This window comes from Macrobrachium nipponense, chromosome 1 (genome assembly GCF_015104395.2).
Source record: "Macrobrachium nipponense isolate FS-2020 chromosome 1, ASM1510439v2, whole genome shotgun sequence".
Taxonomy (NCBI): domain Eukaryota; kingdom Metazoa; phylum Arthropoda; class Malacostraca; order Decapoda; family Palaemonidae; genus Macrobrachium; species Macrobrachium nipponense.
Window position 1 is genome coordinate 120,364,838 of NC_087200.1, and position 21,134 is coordinate 120,385,971.

General features: G+C 37.3%; 1 protein-coding gene across 4 annotated transcripts in view; it reads right to left on the reverse strand.

The window, feature by feature from the left end:
- The window catches only part of LOC135219588 (neuronal acetylcholine receptor subunit alpha-10-like), a 403,272-nt gene that overhangs the window by 55,323 nt on the left and 326,815 nt on the right, over positions 1–21,134 (reverse strand). For all 4 annotated transcript variants that reach the window (XR_010315468.1, XR_010315467.1, XM_064256476.1 and 1 more), the window contains exon 5: positions 83–192. Coding sequence is in view for 2 of the 4 variants with exons in the window: in XM_064256476.1 (XP_064112546.1) it covers positions 83–192 (110 nt within the window). In the remaining 2 variants the exon portion in view is untranslated. The remainder of the gene's footprint in view (positions 1–82; positions 193–21,134) is intronic.

Below are 21,134 nucleotides of genomic sequence, written 5' to 3' on the forward strand. Positions count from 1 at the left end.
CATACAATCATAGATCAGATATTGATACTAAAAATACAAGTACTACTATTACCAACATCAGCAATAGCAGTGGCATTCATACTTGTTATAGAGAATGATGTCCGGTTTCCAGAGTTTCTCTGCTGGAAGACGAATCACTTGGATGTTGCCGAAGTCGGAGGCGTTCCACTGGAGGCTGTAGTCGAGCCACATCTGTTAAGAAGACCACAAAAGACAGAAATTATTCTCTCGTTAATCACTGACTAATGGCGGAGATGTTCATTCATCATAGGAGAGAAAGGAGCGGAAAGGATAATTAGAAGCCGTCTTATTGTTTGCTGGAAAGGGTCTCAAGTATTCTATTGCGGTTTTGTGCGGCAATTGGGTTCCATTGATTGCCTTAATGGCCAATGAATACCGAATTGAATTGTCGGCGTAAATAAAGGCAAAGAAAGGCAGAATTCACGCAAATTGTCAGGGAGAGTGGGTGCAGATGTAGTGTTTCACAGTAGGATAATAGTCAAGACTGGAATGATCACTAATGGCTTCCATGGAATCGTCATGGGTGTAGGTCAGAGAAACAGAGGAACCAGAATTTCTCCAAATGAGTTGTAGTCTGAAAGAGGATCGAAATTGGAATGACTACGCTACCCCCAGGCAAATCCAAATTAGAGGTAATATTAAATTACAGTCTCATTAAGTATGAGATCGGTTGGATAAAATATAATTCGTACATTTCCCTATAAATCCAATGGATAGACAAATCCGATTATTCTTATCTCGGAGAATAAGAATGGAAATGTAACATTGTCTGAAAAATGAGTTATAACATGAAAGCATCTAAGAGCAAAGAGTGTCCAAAGTCAGCTGAGTCTGTAGCTTTCCATCATGCTTCATCCTTCTTTCAAAAATGATAATTTTCATCCGTGTCAGTTTGTTTGTTTGGTGTCCTCAAGAAATGTCCCTGGTCCTATCAGACCATTCTTCCCGAGGAAAAAAGTCCCAAGCAAACATGGCCGCTTGCGAGTCCCGGCCGCCTTCCAGACCGCCAGCAATCTTTCAGTGTCATTTCTACGCCAGAATTTCAAGATTGTCGCGGGAAACGTCACTCTGGGAAATACGCTATCGTTCTTCACTTGGCCACGACGGGAAAATTTCTCTCTCTCTTTCTCAGCCTACTTCCATCCTTCATCTTTTCTCTTGGCTTCTTTTTTATTGATTCTCGCTAGTCTTGTTAAAATGTTTTATACGCTATTCTGACAGACATACGCGTGCGCATGCGTTCTAATGTCATTTTTGGAGGAAATACTGTTAATGTTACTGTCGTCCTGAAGACGAGGACTTTTTGAAACTATTAAATTATTGATTTGTTAGGGCTAAATCCCTAGCTGCAACCCTTCATTCCTTGGACTGTATCCCCGTTCATATTCTTTTTCTGCCATCTTACTCTCCATCCCCCCTGACAGTTGGTTCAAAGTGCACCTGCGAAGTTTTCGTCCTGTTACACCTTTAAGACCTTGTTGCTCTCAATTTCACTCTAAGCGCTGAATGACCTCATAGGTCCCATTTCATTTCAAGCCTAAATAACGGGTTTGTGGCTTTCTCATTTGTTGCAAAGGGGAACATTCAATGTATTTATGGCCGTAAATCACTTGATGATTTTTTTTCTATGTAAACTATAAGATCCTTCTTCACAAAACGGGCAGGAGAGACATGAGCACCAAAACTAACTCACGACAGACACGCCCTCATAAAAATAATCCCTAGATACCCCGATGATGTTTTTTTTCCATCGCGTAAGTGAGCTGAAGAAAAAGAAAAATCATCCGAGGGTTGGCATCGTGTCTGCCTCCTGAGTTGTAACTTCCGCGAACCGAGTGTTTATCGATGGTCACTCTTGACTTTCGGGGAAATTTCCCTCGGCTTCCAGCATGGCGCGGCTGCGTTCTTTTCTTGGGCAGTGCTTCCAGGATATCTCTTGAAGAAAGACGCCGGCTGAGACACTTATTGCATTCCGTCTCGTTTATATTGCTCTGTGTTTATTTGTTTTATATTGGCCTTTTCTTCGAGCTTTTTTTTTATATTAGTAGATGTGGAGATGTGCTAATCATCTGGTTTAATTCACTATGAGTAACGTATGAAACAATCGATATAAAGGATAATGTGTTAGTAATATTGTAGAAAAAAGTGCTCTTCCAGGTAAAATGAATTAGAGAGAAAATAGTGGGCTGATTCTAAATGAAGACTTTCTCTTAGCAACGTAACGTATCATATGAATAAGTCAGAGCAGAAAATGCTGAAAAAGAAGATAGACTGTCGTGGCTTCTCGCGACAGTTGTCAAGAAATCTTCTACCATAATTATCCAATCATTATCCTTAGAAGGAGCAGTTGAAGCACTACACGAATGTGACTGAAAAACTGTAATTTGTTGATTGCTAGCAAAGGAAATTTTCGTCGGAGCTATACTCTAGCTATGAAAGGTGAAGCTTTCCTGCAATTAGAGGGGTTGACACGTTTCCCATCTTGCCAAAGGAGGCATTTAATCCTAATCCAAACAGGTACATTTTCAGGATTAACCTCGAGTTTAAGGATACCTGAGAGTGGACAAATTCGAGAGTACTGCCCAGCTATTTGCTTTTATTTGCAAGTGACTTCGTATTAAAGTAATGTATGTCATGTGTATGTATGCGTATGTTAACGTATTTACTTATATACATAAATATTACGCACATACATACATACATACATACATACATACATATATATATATATATATATATATATAATATATTATATATATAATATATATACACTTACACACATATATATATATATACATATATATATATATATATATATATATATATAATATATATATATAAGATAACATTAAAATTGTTGTGGACATGATCGTACAACTTTCACATTCTGTAATAAAATCGATAACTTTAAAATTGTTGTGGAAATGACCGTACAACTTTCACATTCTGTTGAGCGATTACTAAAGTTTCTTTTTTTGCCTACAGATGCCACTGTGATCACTATCCACCAGCTGAGACAAGAATAGCAGAAATGGTGTCATTGTGTGTTATGGTACCACGAAACAAAATCACCTGTTGTAATTCAACGCAAGTTCAGAAATGACTATCGACGAGATCCACCAGATGTTAAAAGCATTACAGACTGGTATAAAAAGTTCACAGAGGCTGGAGGTGTTGATGACCGTACGAGAAGCGGTAGACCCAGCGTGAGTGATGCATCCGTTGTTGCTGCGCGCGACGCCTTCCAGCTCAGTCCTAGAAAATCGTTTCGTCGTGACTTTTGATTTTTCTTATGGGATTATATCAGGGATAAAGTGTACAGTACACCAGCACCTAATGTTGATAACAGCAGCTCTAGCAACGGTAACTATGGAGTTGCTGGAGAATACCTGGCGTGAGATAGAATTTCGCTTAGACGTACTACGGGCAACAAAGGGGGCACGTGTTGAAATTTATTAGTAATGTAAAAAAAATCTTTAGTCATTGTTGTTGAAATTGAAGAAAACCTTATATCTCTACCTAACATGGTTTGTGTGTAATGAGGTCTGAATTCCGGGAAAGACTTTATGGACACCCTAGATATATATATATATAGATATATATATATATATATATATATATATATATATATATATAATATATATATATATATATATATATATATATATATATATATATATATATATATATATATATATATATATATATATATATATATACATATATATATATATATATATATGTATATATATGTGTGTGTGTAATTGTGTGTGTGTATGTGTGTGTAATCGTTGATACACGAGGGAATGGCAACGCCGCTCAAAAAATCTGCAAAGTCTACCAAATTATTACGCTTTTTCCTGAAAAGTTTGAATGGTTTGAGAAAATATGGCAGCGGTGCTAATCACCCGAGCCTTAACCGTTTGTAGCCAGAGTAGAGTCAATAAATGGAATCCTATTAGCGCGGGGTAAATTATGGGATGAAATCTCGTAGGTATTGATGGAGATGATTTTCCTTTTTTCAGAGCTAGTTTTACGGATCAGAGCCAGTATTACGGAAGTAACATTAGAGTAAAAAATGACTTAAGTTTCTTTTACAAAGTATAATGTATAATTAATGCAACCTGAGAACTTTTAGAAAATTTTCTTGCTATGTTTTTGGTATTGCCATAATGAAATCATTTTTTGTTCAGTTACATGTGGAAGAATGGAGGTATGAACAAATCGGTGAGGGCATCTGTTTCATATCAATTAAAAAGATGACTGTCTACCTGTAATTGCAGTATGTACAGATGAATACTTCATATATATATATATATATCTATATATATATATATATATATATATATATATATATATATATATATATATATATATTTTGTTTAAATGTATGTGTATATATATGCATACATACCATTATTAAAATCTCGCTAATCACTCCCACCCCTCCCTTACCCCCCGCCAAAAAAAAAACTTAATTAGTTTATTCTAAACAACTATCTACGTGTCTGGCAGTGATGCTTGGACAAAGCTTGCCATAATTTTCCATCAGCCACTGGAATTATCTCTCTGGCCCAGCATCCTGCAGTCTTCGGCCTTCCGAGGTCCTATCGCGATCCGCAGACGATGTACTGAATGAAGTCTTTTTATCCTTCAATCCTTCACTGGCCTTACAAGCTGTGATGTCGATATGCCTTTGTTGTAGTCATGCTTATTTTGTGGATATTCTCTTTATTTTACGGTAGTTTTTACGGCAGTCGATCGCTTTTTAATTTTGGAGGTCATTTTATTAAATTACGAAAGGCTCATTATAATTGTAAGAAGTATTTCTTGTAGAGAATTGTTGGTTGCATATATTTATATGAAATTTCTCGATCTCTTTTCCTCTATTTTAGATTCCGATGCTTGCATAATCATACGATATATTCCACATATACGTAGGTGTGCATACATTCTCACTGAGTGATTTCCATAACTTATTGAGAAGCAAAATGTTGTTATTCATTTCAGTAAATTAGTGGAATATGTTTTTTTAAACTAATTTAATGTGACAGCTTTGTGTCTTGCTTCAATAAATTGCTTCCATTCTTAATTCCACACTGTCTGTTTTTTTATTTGCTAAAGTTTCATACAACCAATCACTCTTTACCTGTAAATTCTACTAAAGTTAACAAAGTAAACTATTGTGATAACATGAGGAGAAAGAAGCAAATTCCATACTGAATTTAAAATTATTTATTAATCTTTCACTATACGTAAAGAAAAAGTCATATTATTTCCTGTTTATGCATAAATCTCCGTTAGAGGAGGTAACTATTATCCTGAGCAGTGATAACTTTGCTTTCTTCAAGATCAACAAGTCTTCTGTTTAGTAATCCTCTAAAGCTTTTCCTCACAGGAATATTTGATCAAGATTCTTTTTCCTCATTTTTCTGTACGAGCTTGATGGAGTGCGCTACACTGTGCTGGAGCCTGGCGCTGCCCGTTATATGTCTGCACTACCCTCCCAATCCTCTACCTACCCCGTCCCAATCCGGGATGGATAAACAGGTTTGCAGGAGGAGAGGATCTGTCCAGTCTCCCCTACCCTCCCGATCCCCTAACTACTAAACCCCACCCTGGTCGGACAAACAGGTTTGCAGGAAGAGGGTGAATGTGTCATGTCTCCCCTATCCTCCCGATCCCCTACCTACCCTGTCCCCACCCGGGGCCGACAAACAAGAAAGATCTACTCGGATTTTATTATGATAGATAGAGATGAGTGTATAATTTGTTTCCTGGAGTACCAGTGACAGTAGCATTGACTGTTTCTAACATCAGCTCATTCAGGTACTCCACGATTTATCATTAATCTAGTTAGATTGCTGTTTTTTGCCAGTGGATATTCATTGTTGACTTACCTCATCAGTGCTTTGTTTTCTCACGAACTCACCGTCCTGCAGAAACCTGCTTTGCAAGTTAATGGCCGCTGTTCCATATAAAAGTTTGCTTATAACAGAAATGAACTTTCAAAGCAAATTATCCCAGCCTTGTGTTGTCACTTAAATTTCTTAACGTCGCCTTAATCTATGTCAGTCTTTTGCTTATTGTGATTGTCATTAGGGGTATATAACTTCTCCAAGTCGATTCCATCTATAGCAAATATTTTGAAACTAAATATACCAGGTAGTGGGATCTTCATACAGTTTTCCCTTCTTCTGAGGAGAACAAATGGAAATTGGTCGTGCCCTGTCATAATAAAGGCTTTCCACTCGTCTTATGATTGCTGCCCCAAAGTCAATAAAGAAAACTTCATCTCTCGTATAATTTTATACTTCGGTGACTCTAACCTTTACAACGGCTCATTTCTCTTTGGTTCCGTATATTCAAGGTAATGAGAAACAGAACTTAGAGATGAAATGCGACAAAGATAAAAGACCGCTATTGCATTTTGTTCGCCTTTTTGAGCGAAAGCGTAATGTTTTTCTTTTTCTCTCTGCACCTTTCTTTCTAGCATTAATGACTGACTGTTTCCTTTTTAAATCGCGCTCTTCTTGTTAATTGATTCGAGTAAACTTAAACTAGGTATTTAAGTATACTTCATCGTAAAATTTACTTCATCGTAAAATTTACAAGAATCAAACACTAGTAACGAAAATAATCCAAAAAAAAGGAAATCTCCGCCAAATTGAAATCCTTATCAGCACAGACTTATGTCGACTAGAAGCAGTTAATCGTGAGATTCAAACGAAACCTTGCAGGTTAAGATGAGTCTTAGAATAATGATTAAATTTGTTTATCAAAATCTGTGGTAATAGTGCTTACTCTGGAATATTTGAAACAAAGCGTTTAACACCAAACAATTCTGCCACTTATTCTCAAAGAATACATTTTCCCTAAATTCTGTCCACATGCCTCCAGTCACGTGACTCACGTTCGTTAAAAGCTACTAGAAAACATTTGAGCAATCCTGATAACCAAAGCTCATAAAACAACTAAACAGACAAGCAAATAAAGAAGCACAATCTCCTTTTCGGGGTAACAAGGCTGAACAACTAATTCCCCAAACATTGCATTGTTATATCTCCCAATATATACTAAGACAAACAAACAGACTGAACCAAAGCCATAACATCCGGGGCGAAAGTGATAAGACTAGTCTTGTGGTGCTGTTTCTGGACTGATGACTATAATTCTTTAGGGTAATCGCCTAGGCTGACCTTTCATATAGAATGTCACACAGTAACCATTAGGAAGGAATATATCATTCACGTCCTCAATAAAAAAAAAAAAAAGGGGGGGGGGGGGAGGCGAAGAAAATTTGCCGCCACAGTAAGGTGGAATTATTTCTTGTGGAATCTATTTCTTTCTCTAGATCTGCATGAAACAAGCTGGTAAGACCCTAAGTCAAGCATTCACCATTATCCCTCCTCTCCTGCTTCTAATCTGATCTCTCCAACTGGGTGCGTTCAGTTCAGCAACCTCCTAACTGCCCTTCCTACGTCCTCAACAATTACTTCCATAAACGTTGTTAGATGTAAGTGTAAACTCATTTCACCCACTCCTGCATCATGCAAAAGCCCTCTATTTAGGGGGATAGTACCGTCGTTGCACCTCACGCAGTGCACTGTAAGATTACCAAAGGTTCTTTGCAGTCCCTTCGGCCCCTAGCTCCAACCCAATTCAAGCGCCTCAGCGGTGTGGTTGGTATAGTATTAGCGTCTCACCTCGTTGGTCGCGGGTTCTATTCTCGGCCATTCCATTGAGGAGTGAGAGATGTGTATTTCTGGTGATAGAAGTTCACTCTCGACGTGGTTCAGAAGTCACGTAAAGCCGTTGGTCCCGTTGCTGAATAACCACTGGTTCCATGCAACGTAAAAGCACAATACAACAAAAACAACAACCCATTTCAGTCCTTTCACTGCGCCTCCGTTCATATTTTCTGTCCTCTGTCTTACTTTCCTCCCTCTCCTGACAGATATTTCTTAGTGGAAATACAGATTTTCCTCTTTTCCTCCTTTTGCACCTTTAAAACCTGTCTGTTCTGAGTTTCCCTTTCAGCGCTGAATGACCTCACAGGTCTGAACGATGGGCTGTTGGTCTAAATTTCATATTTCATTCCATTTCACCATTCAAATGCTTTTCAAAATACTCATTCATCACTACATGACTACAGTCTCTTTAGATGGTGCTACTGCATCTGCATCTTTGATTCTGACAATCATTTAATTATTAACCTCTGACTGCATTAAAGTCCCAGAAGACCAGCCTCCTTTCCTCCACGAACTGTTTCGTTACATTTACCCAGAAATTATTGAAAACAAATCTCGTCTCTTTTTTTTTTTTTTTGGTTTTTTTTTTCTTTATCCTTTTGGGCAAGGATACGTGATCATTTTTGTTTCTCAGCTACACTTCAAGCGTCCATCCTTTTTTTTTTTTTCTAACTTTTTAGTTTTGTTATTTCAACACTAACTGTTTTATTTATATTTCCTCTTCGTACCATCTTACATCAATGACTATAAATCACAAGCGCACACATACATCCACATATATATGTATATATATATATTATATATATATATATATATATATATATATATATATATATATGTGTGTGTGTGTGTGTGAATTTTTGTCACATCACTGTGACATTTTATATACAAACATTAAGCTCCAAATGTCATTTAATATCCAGTTCACGCTATTTCGGGAATATCACCGAAGGGGAATTATAAGTGATGAATATTTGATATATATATATATATATATATATATATATATATATATATATATTGTATATATATTTGTATTTTATGAATTTTATTGATTTCTACAGCAATTTTTGAGCATTTTTAATAATTATTTAACAGATTCCCTTATGATGTAATAGAGTTATTACGAAATGTTGGAAATAAAGAATTATGCTGACTTTAGAATGTTTCCATGGTCCACCTTCGTGCTGATTAGTATAATATATATATATAATATATACATATATATATATATATATATATAATTATATTATATCTATATATATATCTATATAATAATTATATTATATATATATCTATTATTTAATATTGTATCATATTTATATATATATATATATATAATATATATATATATATATCTATATGCATATTATATATATAATTATATATTATTATATATATATATCTATATATATTATATATCATATAGTATATATTTTATAATATATATATATATATAACACATATCTATATATATATACATATATATATATATATATATATATATATATATAAAATATATATATATATATATATATATATATATATATATATATGTGTGTGTGTGTGTGTGTGTGTGTGTGTGTGTGTGTGTGTGTGCGACGTTTTTGTTTGCTATCCACAAAAATAAACATTATAACCTTGGAGCCAGTGAAAGCATTAACCTAAGAGACAAGGATAAACCTGACTCAGTCTTCCAAATCGAATTCTCTCCCAATGGTCCCATTAACCCCTGGCTTCTAACTACAAGCAGGACTCCCCGAAGCCTTCGAAGTAAGAGCTTTCGTTAAACTGATGATTCGAAAGTAATAGAGATGAGGCGAAGGGCGCAGATGGAGTCAAGGATATACCTCGCCATAACTGTTGCAATTGAGCAGCCATCTCATCAAAGGGTAACTGGCATGAACTGGGCAATGGAGCAAAAGTGGATAAGCAGGATGGGGTTGTAGATGAAGAAAAAGGTAACAAGTTAGCAATGGGTATTAAGTTTATCCGTGAGGGGAAGGAGAGCAGAATTTGATATAAAAAATGAAGTAGTGGATGGGGAAAAGTAAGGAATGTGGTAAGCACTGGAGAAATGGGTAACTATTCTGTATGGGTTTAAATGGGTGGCTGGTCTTAAGTATTGTGAATGGGTAAATAGTGAATAAGGTTGGGTATGAGGGAAAGAAATGAATAATGTAGGAACTTAAATAGGTAATTATTATAAATGGGTTTCAAATGGTGGCAGGTTTTAGATATTGGATAGATGGGGAAGTAGGCATGACTTTATGAAAAAATAGTGAATGGGGTAAGAACTTAAGATTTGGAAAATTTTTATGAAGTGGTTTTAGATATTGGAAATAAATCAATAGGGAATGAGGAAGGGATGAGGACAAAGTAATGAATAAGGTAAGAATTTAAGAAATAGGTAACTATTGTGAATGGGTTTAATTGGGTGGCAGGTTTTAGTTATTGCGAATGGGTCAATAGGGAAACGAGTCAGAGGATGAGGTAAAAGTAATGATGGGGTAGAAGAAAGGGGTATTACTGTGAATATTTTTTATGGGTGGCAGGTTTAAGGTATGAGGAATGGGTAAATAAGGAATGAAGTAGGGGATCGGGAGAATATAATGATGGGGTAGGAACTTAAGAGATGGGTAATAATTGTGAATGGGTTCAAATGGGTGGCAGGTCTTAGATATTGGGAATATGTAGATAGAGAATGAGGTAGGGAAGGAAAAAGTAATGAATGGGGTAGGACTTGAGAAATGGGAAACTATTGTGAATGGTTTTAATAGGGTGGCATTTTTTAGATACTGGAAATGGGTAAATAGGAATTGGGATGGGGACGCGGAAAAAGTAATGAATGGGGTAGGAACGTAAGAGATAGGTGACTATTGTGAATAGGTATAAATGGGAGGCCGATTTTAGATATTAGGAATGGGTAAATAGGGAATGAAGATGGGATGACGTAAAAGTAATGAATGAGGTAAGAACAGAAGACATGGGTAACTTGTGAGTGGGTTCAAGTGGTGACAGTTTTTAGACACTGGAAATGGGTAAATAGCGATTGAGTCAGAGGATAAGGAAAGGTAATGAATAAGGTAAGATCTTAAGAAATGGGTAAATATTGTAAATGGGTTTGAATGAGTGGCAGGTTTTATATATTAGGAATGGGAAAATATGGAATGAGATAAGGGATGAGGAAACAGCTAGGAATGAATGTGGCAAGATCGGAAGAAATGTGTGGTAGGTGGGTTCTAATGGGCGGCTGGTTTTAGATATTGGGAATACGTAAGTGACTGATGAGTGATTTAGCAACGTGAACAAGTCATTAGTTACTGGAAGGAATAACAGTTGCCAGATGAGTGTCATTGGGAGACTGGACAGCAGCTGGAGGAAGGAGAACCAAAGAAGTAAAAGTTAGAACTATTGAACAGCGAGAGTGAAGAATGGAAGCGGGAACGGACACCTATGAGGAACAGATACGAATGGATAACTGGAAGCACATGAAGGATGAGATACCAGTGGGTGATTTGGAGTCGAGGGAATGGGGGCCCATAACGAGAAGAGGCTTTGACATTCATAAAGATTCCCAAATGGACGACATCGAACTGAAGTTTTGGCTCTAATCGATACAGACTAAGGGGAGAAAGCTAAGAGGAGGAATTGGACTAGATCTCTGCTAATGTCCTCACCAGGGAAAAAAATATAAATTCAACTGAGAGTATTTTTCACTGTGGTTATAGTTCTTTTCTGAAATGGCTCATACAATGTCGTAGTCTTGTAGAGTATACGCCAAGCAGGAACCACTACAATTGACCAGCCCTCAGAAATAACGGTGATAGACTCAGAAACTGAAGTGTGAGGCGGAAATGAAGGAAACGAATACTCCTGGTGACGAAAGCAAAGATGAACATGGAAGGCTGAATCATCAGCAGTGGACGAGGGAGTTAACACCAGCTATTAAGTATATCTTAGTTTAACCAGACCACTGAGCTGATTAGCAGCTCCTCTAGGGCTGGCCCGAAGGAGTAGACATTTTTACGTGGCTAGGAACCAGTTGGTTACGTAGCAACGGGACCCACAGCACATTTTTTGGAAGTTTTTATGGTGTTTTTACGTTGCATACAACCAGTGGTTATTCAGCAACGGGACCAACGGCTTTACGTGAATTCCGCACCACGTCGAGAGTGAACTTCTATCACCAGAAATACATATCTCTGACCCCTCAATGGAATGCCCGAGAATTGAACTCACAACCACCGAGGTGTCAGGCCAAGACCAAACCGACCACGCCACTGAAGCGCTCCCCTACTGTTTATTGTGGGATCCGAACCACATTATATCGAGAAATGAATTTCTAATCACCAAAAATAAATTTCTCTGATTCCGCGTTGACAGAGCAGGGGGCGAATTTGGGCTACCAAATCGGTAGTCGAGCACGTAACCCATTCGTCCAATGAGGCACTCACTCCAGATATTAATGCTAGAGATTTGAAGAGTGGAATTTAAGGCAAAAGTTGACAGTTAAAGAACGTGACATCACGTTTTACCCTAAAGCCCCGTACACACTTGGAAACATTGTTTGGAAACAATGTTTAAAAACGGTTTCCAAACAGTTTGGAAACTGTTTCCGAAAACTTGATTCCAAACAGTTTGGAAACAGTTGTCAAAATGTTTGGAAACAGTTTGCAAATTATTTGTAAACTACTTCCAAACAATGTTTCCTGTCCACACCTCAGTTGTGGTCATGCCTGTGATGAGTGTAGAAGTTGCTGCAGCAGCGTCTGCATTTTACTTGGCACTTTTGATAAAGTCAAGGGAGGTCAAGAAAAAGAGAAAGATATGGGTGAAGAATTTGTTTGAAAAAGGATCCTATGGTGATTTGCTTTTGGCGGAACTGAAATTAGATGGTGGAGGTTTCACCAATTTTGTTTGGATGTGCTCAAGTGACTTTGAACTACTTTTACGGATGGTGGCTCCCAGTATATCTCGAAAGGATACAAAATACACAAAGGCTATTAAACCCGACATGAGACTGGCTATTACACTGATTCACTCCACCATCTAACTTCAGTTCCGCCAAAAGCAAATCACCATAGGGTCCTTTTTCAAAAAAATTCCTCACCCATATCTTTCTCTTTCTCTTGACCTCCCTTGACTTTATCAAAAGTGCCAAGTAAAATGCAGACGCTGCTGCAGCAACTTCTACACTCATCACAGGTTACAGTTATAGAAAGTTTATCAGCTATCCCCGTCAAGGCATCCATCTTTTTAATTCTATTTTTGTAATCCACATTTGTTAATTTTATTGTTTATGCAAGTGGAGATTCCTAAACGAGCCTCATGTACACCTTCAGGATATCGAAGCAGACCATCTCAGCTATGGTTCCTGAGGTCTGTGAAACTTTGATCTCAGCACTGAAAGGGTATGTTAAGGCATGACCACAACTGAGGTGTGGACAGGAAACATTGTTTGGAGGTAGTTTACAAATAATTTTCAAACTGTTTCCAAACAGTTTGAAAACTGTTTCCAAACTGTTTGGAATCAAGTTTTCAGAAACAGTTTCCAAACTGTTTGGAAACCGTTCCCAAACATTGTTTCCAAACAATGTTTCCAAGTGTGTACGGGGCTTAAAAGTTCTAGATTTTTCTCGGCAGACCACATGGTGTTATCACTGCAAGTCTCGAGTAGGTACTAATTCATCGTCGCCTCGGCCGCACACACACACACACACACACGCGCAGTGTTTCCCATTCTGGATGGGAAACAGTAATTCGTGAAATGGTGTTTGGAAATGGTTTGCAAACAGTCTGGAAACAGTTTCCAAACTGTTTGGAAACAATTTGTAAGCAGTTTGGAAACATTGTTTGCATACAGTTTGGAAACAGTTTCCAAACTGTTTGGAAACCGTTTCCAAGCTGTTTGGAAACCATTTCCAAACATTGTTTCCAAACAATGTTTCCAAGTGTGTACGGGGCTTAACAAGAGAATTCGAGATGTATTAAGAAGGCGATTGGTGATTATTTAACCAGGGAATGTCACATGAGTAACTAGTTGGTGATTTGTAATAAATAAGTTCGATTCAAAAGTGTTTGGGGAAGTTTGAGTGTAGTGAAGTTTCCGATGCTCCCGCTATAGGGAAAGTTCAAACAATAAGTCGATACTTTTATACAATACGCTTCGAAAGTTAATCGTCCTTATTTATAGCTACTTGTTTGCATATCATTACCATTTGAAATGAAAGGCTCCATCTATAGCGTTGGACGCCTTTTCAACATCGGTGCACAAAAACGTTTATTCATAGAAGGATAATCTGAAAAGGCTCTCCGCCTATGATTATTCACGCTGAGAATACTGCAAATATTTATGAAAAAGTTTTCATCTCGACGCATAAGAAAAGTTCTCTCTCTCTCTCTCTCTCTCTCTCTCTCTCTCTCTCTCTCTCTCCTACTTACACTGGCGCTTGTATACTGGTATATATGCACCCTCACGCAATGAAAATAAAGCTAATTTGTCTCTCCTCAAATCGAATCTTCCTTCATAGCTCTTTGCAACGATGGCTGAATGGGATTGCATATCAGAGCTTTGATGGTATATAGTTCCGGGCTTGAAGCATTAGCGCATCAACCACTTTACTATCGAAACGATGAAACCTAATGGATTCACCATGGATCCCTCTAAACAAGAGATGTGCAGTCGAAGGACTCAGGCCCACCCGGGGAGTGTCCAGGTGTATCTACGTCCCATTCGGGCCCCCTATCGCATTGGGCGCCGTTCCATTTAGAGCGTATCGATTGTGGACTTGTTCAGTAACTCGATGCGCCAGTGAGGGACTAAGGCCCAACCGGGATTGTCCAGGTCTCTAGGTCCCATTCGGGCCCCTATCGCATTTGGGTTCCGTTCCATTTAGAGCCGTATCGCTTGTGGACTTAGTTCAGTAACTCGATGTCGGCTAAGTACCGAACGGGCTATGCAAGTCTCGTTTGAATATCTTTTCGTTCTGATGTAAATATATTTCATGATAAAGGTGATTGTCAGGAAACTTAAACATCTTCCCATCTTCTTCTAAACATCTCGTTCCTCGCCCCCCTCCTGCTCTCTCTCTCTCTCCCCTCAGCACCTCTCCTCTCTCTCTCTCGTCTCTCTCTCTCTCTCTCCTCTCTCCTCTCTATAATATATATATCTATATATAATATATATATATGTGTGTGTGTGTGTTGTGTGTGTGTGTGTGTGTAGTATATATATATATATATATATATATAATATATAGTATCTTTATATATATATATATATATATATATTATATATATATATATACATATATATATATATATATATATATATATATATATATATATATATATATATATATATATATATAAGTAGGACGGGAGAGATAAAGAGAGAGAGAAGGAGATCGGAGAGAGACGAGATTTGAGAGAGAGAGAGAGCTTTGAGCATTCATATACTTTTATATGTGATGTAGGTATAGTTGCTAAATTCCTCACAGTTTAAAAGAGAATTTTGGTAAAGTCGATCTTAAGCGACGAGATGAAAATTTTTTTTATAAGTATTTGCAGTATTCTCAGCGTGAATAATCATTAGGCAGAAATCCTTTTTAGATTATCCTTCTATAAATAAACGTTTTTGTGCACCGATGTTGAAAAGGAGTCCAACGCTATAGATGGAACCTTTCATTTCAAATGGTAATGATATGCAAACAAGTAGCTATAAATAAGGACGATTAACTTTTGTAGCGTATTGTACAAAAGTATCGACTTATTGTTTTAACTTCCCCTATAGCTGGAGCATCGGAAACTTCATTACACTCAAACTTCCCCAAACACTTTTGAATCGAACTAATTTATTACGAATCACCAACCAGTCACTCGCGTGACATTCCCTGGTTGAATAATCACCAATCGCCTTCTTAATACATCTCGAATTCTCTTGTTAGGGTAAAACGTGATGTCACGATCTCTAACTGTCAACTTTTGGCTTAAATTCCACTCTTCAAATCTCTAGCATTAATATCTGGAGTGAGTGCCTCATTGGACGAATGGGTTACGTGCACGCCTACCGATTTGGTAGCCCAACATTTTCGTTAGGGAATCATAGTGAGCAGCTCTTTTTGGCATGTGTTCGTTATGCAAGTGATTCGCTGATTATCTAATGGAAGCTAATTTATGCATACGCACACAAACACACATACATTTATATGACTGTGTATCCAAATTAATATACACACACCCATGTCTGGATATCTATCTCTGTATTTACATATGCACTAAGGGCATGAAAATATATGTGTTTGTGTGTGTATGCATAAATTAGCTTCCATTAGATAATCAAGCGAATCACTTTCATAACGAACACATGCCAAAAAAGCTGCTCAGTGTGATTCCCCAACGAAAATGTTTTAGCCGCATTAAGCCGACCTCGAGCCAGCCGGGGCTCTGGCCCCTTGAGCAGCCCGTAAAATGACATTCTAAAGGAAATAACATTTTGGAAGATGGCCAGAGTTTTGCTAATTTAAGGTAACGACCTTTGCCCGTGCTTTGGCGAAGCTGAAGCACTTTTACATCATTGAAGCATACGAGTTTAAACAGATGACTTGAAGATACAGGAGAAATAGAAATGAAAAGAGAGGGATGATGAAGTCGATGGAAAATTTGAAAGAAGGCTCTCGAGAATATCGAGACTCATCTCCGGCGGATGGAGAGGAGCGGAGTAGCGGGAATCTGCGCCCGTCAAAAACCTCTTAAGATGGATACCGCTTCCTGGTAGTTTTATGCCTCTTGTGGGGTTATTAGCTACCTGACGTATCTATCGGGTACACTCTTTGAGAAGACGAGGTAGAGAGAGAGAGAGAGAGATAGTATATATATATATATATATCTATATATATATATATAATAGATATATATATATATATAATGTATAAATAGAATGTTAAATAATTATATTATACATATATATATATTATATATATATATATATAATATCATATATATATTATGTAATTGTATTCTATAATATATATTATATATATATATATTATATATAGTATATCTATATTATATAATATATATATGGTTAGAGAGATAGAGAGAGAGAAAGGGACAGAGAGAGAGAGAGAGAAAGTTGCTGATGCCTCACAGATATTGTCAAACTAACGAGTGAGTTGTACCAGGACAATTGCTTTAGTAAATGATAGATAAATTTTGCCTATAGTTGACTAATGGTGTTGTGTTGCATCTACAGTGATTTTTCCTCAAGAAATAAAAACGTCATAGATAGGGTTTTTTTCTTCTTCTCCCTGAGGGAAACCATAAATCATGAAAATCGGGCCATTACGGAAAATAGTCGCAATATGAAGGAAGGGAAAAATGACGAAAGAGGCTATTTAGCATTTTGATGAGAGGAGACAGAATTCGATTTTATTTTTATACCTGCGACGCAAGAGGGATCTCTCTCGCGTCACGATGAATAATTTTCGTAGATTAATATTCGTATTAGCTATTCTTCAGTGCATAATAATATTCCGGGACACGACGGCCCATAATAAATTCAAATCCATACAGGAGGGAAGGCGGCCATCATTTTAACCCAGGCTAAAAATTATTATTATTATTATCTTTTTTGCCTCGGCTTCGGTCGAGAGTCTAAATTTGTTATCATACGGGAATATGGTTATTGTAATTGATATGACAGATGAGACTTGATGAAAGTGTTGCCATAAAAATGAATGAAGTTGAGATATTCAGGTTTTATATCATATCCAGAATTCTTGATCATAACTTAGATACCTCGACAGATGGACAAACAGAGATATATCTTGGTCTCTTGCTGTCTTTATCTATTCTCTAGGCCTAAATGCTGATCAGAAAGCAACCCAATTTGCCACTTATTTTGGCAGATTAATTCTAATTACTATGACTATTCGAAATATTTATAGACAATTTTGAAAATATACGGCTAAATGAGGTTAACTCAATATGTATGTCAGTATCTGATATAAATAGAAATAAAAGAGAAAAATTCTTCCTGTGTCTTTAATCTCTGTTGTTGTGTCACTTCCTCAACTGAACCGAAAAACAAAGCATTCTATATCTCCCCTTTTCATCCAGTGATTTGCCTTCTCTCTCTCTCTCTCTCTCTCTCTCTCTCTCTCTCTCTCTCTCTCTCAGTGAGGTATTTTGCTTTTCTTCTGATATGACATCTACCATCACAGCCTCTCTCTCTCTCTCTCTCTCTCTCTCTCTCTCTCTCTCTCATAATAAGGCAGTTCAAATACAGAAACAAGGAAACGGTGCTGCAGCTCTACACATCAATAGTTAGACCTCATCTTGAATATGCAGTACAGTTTTGGTCACCAACACTAAGAAAGATGTGTGGCTTAGAAACACGACGATTACGAGAACAACTAATAGAAACATTCAAAATACTGAAAGGCATAACAAAAGTAGACAGTAACCTATTTACGTTAAATGAACACCAGACAAGAAATAATGGATGGAAACTAGAACTGAAGAGATACAACACATCCCATTGCGGGAACTTTTTTATATACAAGATATGTGACACGTGGAATAAACTGCACCAGAAGTTGTAAACAGCAACAGTGTGGAGGAGTTTAAAAGAAAAGTAGACAAAATCATTAGGACACTGTGAATTAACCGTAAAACCTGCTCCTAGAGAGATAAGTGAGGACACGATGTCTCCTCGGATGGACTAGCAAGTCTTTGAGACATCGTAAGCCTTGTAACTCTTCCTCTCTCATTAAAATGATTTTGTATTTAATCTATTATTGAGGTGAACTGGTAATTCTATTATCTCGAGAGTGGATAAGCATTTTGATCACATTCTTGCCAAACGTCCCTTCAAGCAGTAGCGGTAAAACTGCTTGTATGGAGAACCGAGGAGTTATGGCTTCTGAGCCCCTCCGTGGGGTAGTGCCATCAGTGCACCTAAAATGGTGCGCTGTAGGCATTACTTAAGGGTCTTTGTAACGTCCCTCCTGCTCAGCGCTGAATGACCTCGCAAGTCCCAGCGCTAGGCCTCTTGGCCTAAATTCTATAAATATTCTGTAAAACATTACAGATAAATGAACATAAAGGGAGGTATGATAAGATGATGGTTTAATTATAAATATGGAGAATAGTGGCAACGTGATAAAGTACTCAATAACAATTAAGTTAACAGAGTTTGTAATTAATGAAATATCATTTGTCTGGCGTCAAATTAAATCAATAAACGATTTAATAATAAAAGAAGAATATACACCGGGGGAAAAATATTCTAGTAAACGACCATGTTAATAAAGGAATAATCTTAATAAGTCACCTACTTCCTCTTGAAGCATTTAAGAAGTTCCGAGGGCGTTGTGAATAATATTATAAATTAATGATAATGGGAGAGAGAGAGAGAGAGAGAGATTTAAAAATACACCTTACGATACGCACATAAAAAGAGAGGTGGTAATGGTAGATTTAAGACTTTGTATACGATAACATTTTCATTGCTAGCGGGTGAGCATTACCTCGTCGAGACGCTCCCGTTTCGATGGTTTATTTTTTTATTTTTTTGTTTATTCATGCCTGACGGAACAATGAATACTCAAGAGCAGTAAGTATTCGTTACTTCTCACTCGTCCTCTTTTTTTTCACCCAAGATGGGGCTCTCAGCCATAAATTAAACTTGGTACCTACTTATCTACCCACGCCAGAAGGAACGCTGGATTTCAGGGGGCGGACCCACTTGTCTGTCCTCGTCTGGTTCGAGAATCTAACACGAGTCGTTCAGTTGTGTACTAGACGCGATACCATCACGATATAAGGCCAGATAGAGAGAGAGAGAGAGAGAGAGAGAGAGAGAGAGAGAGAGAGAGAGAGGTCAAATAAAAATCTAACGTCATGCTGAAACTAATGGAGAGAGGCAACTGTAAAAAGCTAATGTTGACGCATGAAGGAACAGAGAGAGAGAGAGAGAGAGAGAGAGAGAGAGAGAGAGAGAGAGAGAGAGAGAGAGAGAGAGAACTAACATCATGTTGAAACAAACTGAGAGAACTGTAAAGAGCTATTCCTGACACATGGAGGAACAGAGAGAGAGAGAGAGACATTAGTATTAAAACTACAGTGAACACAGCAAGGCTTCAAAGGACTGAAGCAAGGGAAAGGCAAGAAATGATATTTAGATCTAAAAAGTATCAGGCGAAGGCTCGCAAAAGATTCAGAGGAATTTGGGGTTCCGGAAGTAAAAACCATCTAATGAGAAGGCGGGTGACGAGACATGCAAATATTGGTCATTAGCGATCCAAGACACCCGAGAGAAGGCAAAAGAAAGGCCCTTTGAGTGAAGGAATATATGGCAAAGTTCTCACGAAACAAAATATAAAGATCATATTTTAAAGGCAAAGTTATCGGGAAGGTTCGAGTCATTTTAACTTTCAAATATTTTAACGTTAAACTATCTGGAAGTTCGTGTTTTTCTCTCGAGAACCGAGGTGGAAAATTGAACCCGTTTTCTAAAATTACCTTCAAGGCGATAGAAAAGTTTGTGGTGCTACTTTACTATCTACACCTAGGGGCTAGTACTGAACGCGGCGTCTCAAGGAGCTTCCGCCATGTTTGGTACTAGCACCTCAGAGGTGAACGAGAAAAATGAACATAATAAAACACATACACGCACACACAGATATATAAAAAATCCAATTAATTGTATTCTAGCGATAAACAGTGTTGATAGCAGACCAAAGTAGATTCATGACGCGTAGATAACAAGCCAAAGTAGTACCAAGTTTGTCTACGTCTCGTCGTTCGTGGTTTTACTTCACGTTAACTGTTTTCAATAAAAACAAAGTAAGGAAAACGGTAGAGTTAAACGGAAACTGTCAACTTGAACATTTATCCTGTAGGATTTTGAGATTTTCGTGGAAGGCATTTTTTTGTGAGATAACCAACATATTCGGAACACAGAAAACAGAAGCCACGCTTGCAAGGAGGTTGTTCACACGAAGTCCTTCAAAACAAGCATTGGCATTGGTCTCTTCTGAATTAAACTATTATATAATGCTTTCAGTGTTAGCTATTCCATATAATTTTATTCATGATTTTTCTTGGCTCATAAAGCCTAAGAAAAGCGATTGAAGTTACAATGCGATGCATTTCGTACAGAATTTGGTTTCATTAGAAATTACAATAACTGAAAGGAATCTGAAGTAATACAGGTGTCCATAAAGTCTCTTTACAATTTAGAAAATATATTACAAAAAGCCGTTGATGCGATATCTTAATCATTTTTGTTCTAACTAAGCAGTTATCAAAGTTTTTAATCACATTGCTTCAGTGCATTTCAGATACCTTATTAGT